The sequence below is a fragment of the Talpa europaea genome (assembly GCF_964194135.1).
Source record: "Talpa europaea genome assembly, chromosome: 9".
NCBI classification, from domain to species: domain Eukaryota; kingdom Metazoa; phylum Chordata; class Mammalia; order Eulipotyphla; family Talpidae; genus Talpa; species Talpa europaea.
Genome location: NC_140076.1, coordinates 24,300,603 through 24,312,202, shown reverse-complemented (window position 1 = coordinate 24,312,202; position 11,600 = coordinate 24,300,603). Strand labels below are relative to the sequence as shown.

The window sequence follows — 11,600 nt, the reverse complement described above, 5'->3', positions numbered from 1 at the left end:
GCCAGATTACTTGGAATGATGTCTTGTTTTTCCTTTTTTTTTTTTTGTTTTTAAATCTCTGTAGGAAGGTGCTGGGCAGGGATACTAGAGAAAGAGTAAAAGACTCCTTTAACTGGCCTGGGTGCAGGGCACTGCCATAGCAGCTGGTATAGGAGAACCTGCTATCTCAGTTTCAGGCAGACCTAGGAATGAATGCAGAATAAAGGAATGCTTATAGGAAATAATTTTACTTGGAATGCTAGATAGCCAAGCTTCAGCCTCTGGTCCAATATAACCCCTTCCTCACTTGTCAACAGTGAAATATTAGTTTGATTAGAACAACTGGAATCACACCAGCCTCTGCTACCTTCATGCTGATTGTTAGGAAAAGGTTTGTGTGAATATTCTGATCTGTTAATTCCTGGGGTCTACTTAATTCTTCCCAAAAGACTGTCTGTTGGTCAAATAACTCCCCAAAACTGAAAGCTAAAACACCAGTCCTGGTCTGCACTTCCTTATGAATGGACTGGTGGTGTGGTTGAGCAGATATGGAAAAGCTGCACCTTCCTGCAGAAGATCAACTGACCTGCTATCCCACCCCAATCTCAGCCTGAGGTATATTTCAGTGAAGGCAGGTAGCTGTGCTTCTCAAAGCAGAGAAACAGTTTAAGAGCAGAAAGGTAGAGGAAATCTAGAAAAGAACCGTCTTAATACATATTTATCCCATGGTGTGAAGGGAGAGGGCAAAGAACCCAGTGGCACTTCGCTTATCCAGCAATTTCTGTCACTGTGGTGACCAACTTCTGCCCATTCCATAGGGTCTTGAACTGCTCAGGGACTGGGAACTCATTCTGCAAATAAAGAAACAACAGATTTAAATCTGAGCTAAAAAATAAGCTGGGATTAAATCTTATACTTTACTCCCAATTCTTTATTCACTAAACTCTGAGACTGGTAAGGTTAGTGACAAACTGAAGCCACCTGAAAAAGCTAGCTATGTAGGGCCTCCCCGGTGGCGCAGCGGTTGAGCGCTGGGTTGCGAAGCTGCCCGCAGCCTCTGCAGCGCCGGTTCAATCCCCAGCTGCTCCCCAGCCACCGGAGGAGGGTCCCACATGGCGCGCAGGCCTCTCCTGCCGCCCGCTGCTCTCCTCAGCAGTGTACTTCGGTCCTTCTGCCTGTTCTGCTCCCCGCTCTGGCTCTGGTGAATTCTCTCACCCTCCCGCGCTTCTGACTGTACCCAGTGCATGTATAAACAAAACAAACAAGCAAACAAATAAATAAATAAAGCACGCCTCTATTAAAAAAAAAAAAAAAAAAGCTAGCTATGTAAATGACAGTACCATAACTTATACTACCACTTCCCCTGCCACTGTTATGACAAAAAAGCACTGCAATGTAGGAAGGAGGACAAAGGCTCCAAAGCTAGACATGTAGGTTTCACTGTTTCTACTGCTTGGTGATCTTGGACAAACTGTCAAATCTATGAGGCGTACTACCCTGAGCAAGTGCTCAACCAGAAAGTCGGAATCTACCCTCCTACAGAGCTCTGCTTTGTGAGACTACTTAATGCTTGTGTGCATTGCTGAGTTTGACCTACTCAGTGCAGAATGTCATCAACTTCTCCAGTGCAAGAGGTCTTTAGTTCCTCTGCTTTTAGATCATACTAAAAAGATAAAGAAACTTACAAAGTCACCGCCTTCTGTAGGAATGAGGACATTCATCTCAGAAGATTTGGCACTGACTATCTCACAATCCAGAGAATTCTTGCTCAGGTAAGCGTGGCAGCCATCTGTTTTGTTGATGGAAATGGTTGGCACTTTACCCATTACCTGCAGAGAAGACCAAGAACACTTGAATTCCAGCAGCTGGGGAGAGTAACAGTTGTGGGAACAGCTTTCACTGTTAACACGTGATTCAGCAGCTACATGAAAAGCTCACAGGTGCACAACAGATATTGGATACTAGGGGCAGATTGGAATGGGTGATGGGTGCGGGAAAGAGCTCATTATAAGAGCCAGCTCCTCTCCTGCCACATCCAAAGCAGCTCAGCTTACAGACTTTGTAGAATCAGATTCCCACCACAGCAACATCTGTGAGTCGGCTGTGTCTTTTTCAATTAATTCCCCAGGGACCAAAAGGAGGAGCCAAGATCTTAAGTTACCTGAACTTTGACATCTCTACTATTGATTATCTCCACGATGCCCACCACGTCATCAAACACCAGACCAAGTTTCTTACAGTTATCTAGGAGAAGGGAGGGAGGAGGTCAACACTATAACTTCAAAGAAGAGTAACATATTTAAGAATCTTTAGCATTAGAGGAGGTAAAATGGTTCCAGGCCTCTCAGGCTCTAGGACAGAGCCTGCCTGGGACAGAACTCACCTACTGTAATGGAGTTGATTTTGCCCTTGATTTGCAATGTTGTGTTGACACATTTGTATATGTAAGCCACCTGTTTCAGCTCAGTGTCATCAATCACCAGGTTAGAAACATTCTCCTGATTTTCCTGTGAAAGATATATCCCTTTTAGGAATATCATCATTAAGCACATACCACCCCACCAAAACAGGTTATCCTAAACTTTTATTCTTATAATCTAAGCCAGAAGCCTGCACACATTTGGCTGCTCCACTTAAGCCCCCTGTCCAAGCTGCTTGTTCCCTCAGTCCTGGCATCTTAAACTTACCACTCTCCATTTCTTGCCTTCCAGTTCAAGTAAAGCTGGCTCCTTCTTCGTGACTGGCTTGGGAGAGGAGCTGACTCCTGGTTTAGGTGCAGAGAATGGTTTAGGGCCACTGCGCACTGGGCCACTCTGAGCCTTAAGTGCAGGGTTCTTGTGGGTCTTCATATCATCAGACACATGTTTCAGGGCTGTAGGAGTAACGTTTGTTCTTGTGAACTGTTTTCATATGAAGGCGTTGAGGTGAGGCAATAACCAACTTCTGCCATCAGAATTTAAACTGATCCTTAACACATCAGTCAAAAGTCCCAAATCAGACTTTGAGATGTTTTCTTACAAGCTGTTTTGGAGAAGTGCTTTTATAATTTATCTTCTCCACTGAGGTTAAATTACATAGTTCCATTTGAAAGAATAAAACATGGAATTGTGGGGTAGGAGGATAAGTATGTCTATAAATGCATAGAAAAATATCTAGAATGACATATACCAAATACATACTTGCAAAATATATATATATGTATTTTTTTTAAAGTGACAGAGGAAGTAGTTATGTGATGGTAGAGAAAATTCAGTCAAGCAAAAAAACTACATCTGTGGCTAACCTACTGCCCACCCCCCCCATCAGTCAGCATTTGAAACTTCCCTTCTAATATTTTTTCTATTTATAGTTTATTTTGTTATAACTAACACATTTGATTTAACCAATTAACAATAAAATTATGAGATGTTCTCACATTAACTTACAGCTTCTATAATATGTTTTTGGCGAAATGACCCTATATCTCTCTCAGCAGCCTAACACACTGCTTGATTATGATCATGGCCCAATCTCTACAACTAAAACTAAGTGCCTGATTTTGCTCCACCATGCCCTGTGGCTTTAGATACTAGATCTTTTTCTTAAACACTGCATGGTTCACACAGTAGAAAAATTTTAGTGTCTGTAGAATATTCCATTAAGAGAACACAACACAACTTACCATTTCTCTTTTGGCATATTTTGGTCATTACACCATTTTATCTAATATAAATAACACTATAAAACTTGTCCTTTCTTTTAGATTTTTTTATAAGTATAATCCTAGAAGAGGAATTTAGACTTCCACCTGCTGTAAGGGTGTCTATTTTCTTTATGCCAACATTAGGTAATTCTTATGCAAAATTTCCATGTAACTAGTATGCATCCTCTGTAACACAATGACTTCCTGGAGACACCATGTGGTAATGTGGAAAAAGATCTGGAAAACTACGGTACCATACCTTGGCACCCTATAGGCCACTTGATATTAAATCACTTTCCTATGGAGCAGAAGGCTTCCCTCTAACTATAATCACCCATTTTTAATTTCCATTTAAGCTAGCATTGCTGTCTGGGCAACCTGAGGGAACATGACACCCCAAATGAATTCTCCCATATACAAGCCAGGGTTCTGTTTTACAGACTGTTACATTTCTAGTTGGTAAGGTCTGGTCCAAACAACTTACTGTTCCAACTCTTTGCCACTTACCATGTGTGATGCTCTCCCCCTGATTAATCTGCGCAAACAGTGCTGAGCGTGAAGCAGAGTCATCTGAGCCTGAACTGGTGGGGAGTGTGGGGGGAGGTGGGCCTGGTGGAGGGGGAGGAGGGCCGGATCCAGCAGAGGGTCCAGATGGCAATCCACTCAATTCTTTTGCCACAGGCCCCTGGAAAATAAGTGCAGGTAACAGTTATCCTCCCTCTTCCCTTCTGCACCATACCATTCCCAATAGCGTCCTACATATGTGAAGGGTACACGGGGTACACACTGTAACTCCTGATACAGTGATTAGTGTTCCTATGCACACCCAACTTGGCCTTATTCCTTTTCACCCTTTCACAAGGATCCAACTAAACTCCATGTTCCAATCTTCACATATTTTCTTTGGCTTCTACCAAATTTCAGCTCGAAACCTGAAGTTCTAAGAATCTACTTAATATGTCTCACCAGTACCTCAGACTCAACAAATTCAAGACAGATTTCATCATTGTCCACTTGTTCTCCTTCCTGTGTAAACATCCCCTTGTCCTTCTTTCAGTGAAAGACCTTACCATCCACGCTTGAGTGGTCAATCTTTGAGTCTACTGACTCCTTCAATCTCATTAAATTTACTGGATTTATCTCCCACAAATTCTTTCCTGTTGGCCCCTAGAGTATTTCCCTAGTGTGAGCATGAGCTCTGATCTGTATCCATAAATTGAGACTCTTTTAAGGACAAAGGTGCATTATCACTCTTGCTCAAATATCTACAGTAGTTATTACCTATTATAAAGCCTAAAAAGTCTTACCTACATTCTTTTCCACTCTTTTTTCTAAAAATTCATCTCTATTTACTGAAGGAAGAAATGACCAATCTCTACATTTACCTTAAGCGATGCTGTCTGCTAGTATTCCCATTTCTCCCACTTCTCACTTTCTTGAGCGATGTCTCAGATCACAGTATACCTCTTCAAAATTGTCTCCACTAGTAATAATCACTCTTCTCTTCCTCATACTCTACAGTTTGTGCCTTTGTTATAGCAATGAGCTTAATTTGTATTGGGATTTTTCTATATTTATAAGCTTCTTAAGAGCTAGGATACTGTAACTTATTCATCAGTCCCTGATCCATGTTTAATGAAACTGAATAGAATTCAATATTCCTTCTCGGACCCTTTCTTGTTCTTATTTTCATCCCCTCCTTTCTTTCTCCCCTTTTTCTTTCTACTCTCCACTGAAAAGAATAGCATTCTTCTTGGACCTTGGTAGTGGCAAAGTCTATGAAACCTGTGGACCCTGTCCTAGAGGTATAATGGGAGACAGAACTCACTAACCGTTTTGCTCCAGGCCAGTCCGGTGGTATGGAACTCCTTAATGTAAGCCTGCAGCTCCGTCCATATACTCAAGTAAGCTTTTACCCAGTCCACATGCTTCTTATCTCTGGGAGAATTAAAGAAGAACTCTTTACAGGCAGTGGAAATAAGTGGAAATAATGAGCATTAAATTATAGAACTGCACTGCAGTATGGCTCAAGTCTCCTCTTTTAGATTTTAGTTGGAAGAGTTCATGGTTTTTCCTCAATTATAAAGTGATAGGTATAATCAAAATATTGTGATGCTTAACTCCAGTTTGCCAGAAGGAATTGATTTACACCTAAGGCTTATGCATTCACAAAGTAGTTACCCAACAAATGTTTCATGCACATAAAAAGGGGAAGGGTCTGAGTAGCTAAGCAACTAAGCAATAGCTGCTTACAGCCACTCTAGCTCAAAACCAGCAATGGGGAAGTCAGAACTGGTGGATGTATAGAATTAGACACGCAATGACTCCCCTTACTTAATACCTGTGTTGGCCAGGTAGTCTTCCTCTCACTTTACCTGACCCATGAATAGCCAGGGCAATTTCTTAGTAAGTTATACTAGACCTTTTGCCCCTGTACTAGTTGAAATTCAACAAAGGAACAAAAATCTTATCTGAACAGGCAAATGAAAGCGCATTCTTCCATTGTGCCACAGTAAAACCTAAACATGAAAGGGTAAGGATTAGAAGACTAAAAGGGCTTCTACAAACCCTAGAGAAAAAGCAGAAGTGGTAGCAGAAAAACTTCCTCCTTGCAAGTGCAGCTTCTATGAGCCAATATCTTTCAAACTTTCCAGAGATCGGCCCTGAGATAGGAGAATGGACACAGCAGCCAAAGGCAGTCTTAACCCTCAAGCCCTACTCCAGCAAGTAACCAACTGGGTTTACCCTCTACCCCTTGAGGTAAGAGTGGACTTACACATCTTTGTACTCCTTGAGGACTCGGTTTGTATAAAACATGGCAGCATCATTCAATTCTTTCACATAGGGACCAGGCTTGGGAGCCTAGAGAAAGAGAGGCTGTCAGTGACTCAGTCTCTCTAGCCTTATCTCCTTACCTCTTTCATTCTATCCCTTCCCTCCCACAGACTCTGTGCTGCTTACCATAGCCACCCAGCCCAGGGCCTGGATACTTTCGCTGACAGCTGACAGGTGATTGAACAACTTGCTACCTCGGTTCTTCTCCCGAAAGGTTAACACTTCTTGGATCTGCTCTGAGATGGGCGCCAACAAATCAGAAAGCTTATTCTAGGAAAAAAATGTAGGAAAACAATCAGGTTAGAGTCTACAAAAATTTTATATATTGGCCAACTCTGATCTTAAAGAATTCTTATGGATCACAATTTTGAGCACCCAAATAAACTTTGTATCCACCCTGCATAGATTCATATGACTAATATGCTGCTCATTGTCTCTCTCTCTTCAGAGTCCCAGAATCTCATTTTATGGTTCCTCATGATCAGAACCCATACTCCAGCTAAACCACAAAATTCTACCATTTCATTGACTTGTCTTTTCTGGCCCATTAATAGGTGATATTAATTTATCAGTGGGCCTTTACTCACAATGACCTTTTTTTCACAGCTATCCAAATGTTCCTTGTGTCTAACGAGGAGCAGGCCTCCAACTTGAGCCATACTGGCTTCCTATTGCATTTGTCAGCATAACCAATTTTGGTACCTTACCATACACCAGCACAAATTATTAGTGGACCCATGTAAATGTTTTTCTCTCTCACTAATTCTTCAAAAACAAGGGCTTTGTCTTATTACTCTTTTATATTTTATATTTGAAGAAAGCCATTAGCCTTCCACGCACTGCTAGCCACATAGCAGCTGCTGAGTACAGATCTGTTGAATCAAATGCCATTAGGGGCTTGGCATTTGAGCAGTTCAGCAAAACAGATGAATCTTGTATTTTCATTCTTCCTTCAAAGCTCAGTTTCCTGAACATCTTAATTCTTAGATCTTAGCATAAATCCAATCTAAAGCAGCAGTTGACAAACTTTCTGTGAAGAGCCTGACAGTAAATATTTCAGACTTTGCAGGCCACATGGTTTGTATTGCAGTTTCTCAACTATGCCACTCTAGTGCAGCATAAAGCAAAAATAAATAATATTTAAAAGAATGGGCATGGATGTGTACCCCAAAACTTCATTTACAAATAGCAGGCTGTGTCTGCCAACCCCTAGTCTAAAGTGAGGATCTGGAGAAAAAGTTTAGCAAAATGCATTCAAGACAGAATTGGTCTAATATATTTAACATTAACTTACATTATTTTTACATTATCTAGGGATGCTGAAGTGCCAGGAGTTTTAATATAGGGTTTTAGCAAGATAACTTGTTTTATCACCCCTCTGACCCAAAGGGCTAAGGGAACAATATGATAAATTTGGGCTCAGCCAAGAGGCTAAAAAAAAGGTTATCTGTTGAGAAAATTGGCAGAGTCCCAGGGGAAACTGCAGTCTTAAGTAAAACAACAGAAAAAGGCCAGTAGAGTCTAATAAATGCTAAATGGCATATTCCCAGAGTGGTGCTTTAAGTCTGACTCTACCTCTGGGACTTGATGTGTACATATACGAGCCTGTTAGCATTTAGCATTCTGTCCTAGCTTAGCAGAAAATTTCTCAACTTTTCCTGGGCATCAAACCAAAAAAGAAACCAACTAGTAGTGAACTTACACCTGCTGGCTGCTGACACTGAGAAGCTGTAACCAAGAGAGCTCGCTCCAACTTCAGACCTGTGTGGACCATCTCCGCCTGTTGGAAAGGAGAAGAGTCAAGTATCGATGACACATTACAACTGGAGAGGTCCAGATAAGAATAACCTGAAACCTCCACTTCCACGTATTTCAGTAGCAAACCCAGGCATTTCATGTTGCCTTCCACAAGTATTCCAGATCCCTGGGGCTGATAGCAAAATTACATATACCCCTGTTCCTCTCAGAAACAATCAGGAATACATATCCAGAATTGGAAACGAAGATAATCAGGATTAGTTTCAGGTGAAATCAAGTTGGCAACTATATTTGTAATGAGTGCACTGAAAAGTCCCTCCTACACAGAAAAATTTTCAGGAGTAACAGCAAAGACCTAATTTTTGCCTAAAAATCTAAATAAATAAACAAATAAATGGTTATTTACTCTCTTAGGTTAAATGCTATATTTCTCAAATGTTGGGCGATGACCCATTTATAGTTAAATAGTTATATCAGCATTGTGAGCTGTAATCAGCACTTAAGTAAAATAGAATAAAATAAAATACTGAATATAGTACATCATTTGAAATTATTTTCAAGCTAAAAAAGGTGGAGGGGGGAGTGCAGTACAAGCAACATAAACACTTTTGTGAAACACATTCCAATTAAATGTGTATTTCTTACTGAGGGTCATGGACAAAAAAAGTTTAAGAAACATGAGGCTATAAGCACTATCAAAATATAAAAATTCAAATGAGTCTACTTTTTTCTGTATTTTCATTCAAAAAGTATAAAAGTGACACATTTTAAAATCTTTTCAAATGTTACAGAATGCATAAAGTAAAAATGCAAGCACCTACACCCTTAACTAAGTACCAGTCCTAATGCTCAGAGCTAACACCAAAGGATGGTGTATAAAAGGTTCAAAATAGATATTCTAAAGACGAAACATCCAGTTTTGCTGACAGGTAAAGGAAGATTCAATATATGGTTATTGCTTACAAAGGATCAGTCAGCAGACCAGCTGGAAGATTTTGAGTCCTAAAGAGACAGACAGAATATATATGTGAGTGTGGAATGGTGGCAACAAATGTAGATGGCAGCACATGAAGGGACGTGGGTGGGGAGGCACATGTCATTGCCTGCTTCATATTCCTGATGTGGGCTAAGTAAGAAAATAACTCATATTAGCATAAGTAATAACTATGAAGCAGTTTTATAAATTCTAAGTTATGACAATGACTCCTTTGAATAAATCACCCTAAACTTGCTTATATAACATATTGGGATCAAGTTGGTAGCATGTTCTCACTAGAAAGATGAACAGAGCTATATTTTATGCACCACGCAAGCTATCTATAGAATAGAAGCCCACACAGAATATGTGATAAAAACAGAGGGCTGGGAAAAATCAGGAACCATTCCAGTGTTTGGCCTGAGCTTAGTGCAAGTAGAAGAAGAGGAGTCAGGAGCCTCTCAAGAAATTCTTAAACCAAGGATGAAGGAGAAGTAGGATTTGAAGAAAGCCATCAGTCCTTCAATGATGGAAAAGGGGCAAAACATCCTTACATGTTTTTGCACATCTCCCCCAATCGCTTTACTGATCTTCAGGTACTCTGCCACAGGACCAGCAAGCAGTGAGTCAAATGCTTGCACATACGGAACTGCTCCTGCTGAAGAGACACACCACAAAGAATCTGTCATGCATGAGAAAGATGGTTCTTTAAAATGCACTTTTATAAAAAAAAATGGAGAAGCAAACTAATACAGCAAATGGAGCACTGGAACATGAGTCAGGAAACCTGGGTTCTAGTTCCAATACGACTACTAAAACTGGTTGTGTGACCCTAGGTCCCTTTTCTTTATCTATAAAATTAAAAAAAAAAAGCACCAAAATGATCCCCTCAATGTTTTTTTTTTAGCTCGAATGTTCTGATTTAAATTGGTGCATGTGCAAAATAGCCAATTTGCCAATTATTTGGAGAGAAGAAATTTTAGTATCACTTGTCATTTGCAGAACAGGAAATAGCACACAAACAGGAAGTTCTTGTGTTAAAATAACTTAACCACAGGCCTCCGTGCACAAGTCACTTCCCTCCTTTTTTGTTCACAGCATAAGAACTACAGGACATAAATGTTCTGGATTAACCATTCTGGGAAGTTAGCTCTGAGACAATACCCTATGATTAAAAAAAAAAATTCAAGCCAAGACATTGCGTTTTTATTCAAAGTAATTTGCTGGGCTATAAACTGCTTACCTTTTGGAGCACTGTCTCCATACCCGCAGTGCAAGTCAGAAGCATGGGATACTGCCTCCAGGCGGCCCACTGCTCTCTCCAATCTTTCTACCAGATTTTGCATGTCAGCCATAATGTACTACCTGCTGAAACAGATCAAATGCCATTTGTTGTTTTAATATTACATAGCACCTAAGGAGAAAAGACAGACTACGCTGGGTGAAGGGGTTGCCAATTTTCAGCAAGAGAATCATTTAATAATAAAATAAGATGGAAAATATTCTATTACATTTGCAAAACCATCAGGACCTCAGTGAATAAGAGACCTTGCCAGGAAAAGGTGTTCACTGAAAGCAAATGCTAACACATTCAAATACTTACTGAATATTTATTATGATACCACCAAATATTTGTGTAAGAATTTAGAATTTAGAGAAACACAGTGAAATACTGTTTCAGTTTGAGCCTCCTAACAACTATTCAAGAAAAGGATAGGGGCCTCCCCCATGGCGCAGCGGGTTGAGCACAGTGCTGTGAAGCTGTCCACAGACCCTGCACCGCGGGTTTGATTCCTGGCTGGCCAGGGAGAGTCCCACATGGCGTGGCAGACCTCTCCCGACTCGCCTGCTGCTCCCCTCAGTGGTGCTTCAGGTCTATCTGCCTGTTCTGCTCCCCACTCTGTCTCTGGTGAATCCTCTCGCCCTCTAACATCTCTGGCTTGTACCCCAGCTATTGTATAAATTAAAAAAAAAAAAAACTTAAAAAAAAAGAAAAGAAGGATAATTACTATGCTCTGCGAGTTAGGGAGCAATTTCAGTGAAGTTAGACTGATTTGTCTATTTCTAAGGTCAGTGTCTTTTCCTACCACAGCCTTCTGCCTGCATGTATAATACCCAAAACTAAGAAGACTTGGACAGTAATCCCGCCTTCAATTACTTACTGCATAATAGAAGACTTGACATGCATACTGATGACTAGAAACCAAAACAAATCTTAAGGTGACATAAGAAAATTTGCAGATAGAATATTTTAGGATATTTCAGGGAGGGGAAGAAAATATCATGGAGAAGCTGCCAACTGAGTCAGGCTTCAAATGAGTATGGATAGGATCAGGATATGCAGTCAGGAAGAGATTAGACACATCAACA

General features: G+C 40.6%; 1 protein-coding gene across 2 annotated transcripts; it reads right to left on the bottom strand.

The window, feature by feature from the left end:
• Positions 1 to 738: 738 nt before the first annotated feature.
• Positions 739 to 10,585, bottom strand: CAP1 (cyclase associated actin cytoskeleton regulatory protein 1; the record flags this gene model as incomplete). 2 transcript variants are annotated; one of them, XM_084241694.1, is made up of 12 exons in its annotated part: positions 739 to 830; positions 1,665 to 1,808; positions 2,141 to 2,223; positions 2,363 to 2,486; positions 2,667 to 2,851; positions 4,169 to 4,346; positions 5,494 to 5,599; positions 6,438 to 6,523; positions 6,623 to 6,766; positions 8,199 to 8,276; positions 9,785 to 9,888; positions 10,474 to 10,585. In XM_084241694.1, 12 exons carry the CDS (start codon positions 10,583 to 10,585, stop codon positions 747 to 749), a joined length of 1,428 nt encoding a protein of 475 aa, XP_084097820.1. In that variant the 3' UTR covers positions 739 to 746. The 2 variants fall into 2 exon arrangements, with proteins under 2 accessions (XP_084097820.1, XP_084097821.1); XM_084241695.1 differs by having other exon boundaries at positions 9,785 to 9,885.
• Positions 10,586 to 11,600: the final 1,015 nt, after the last annotated feature.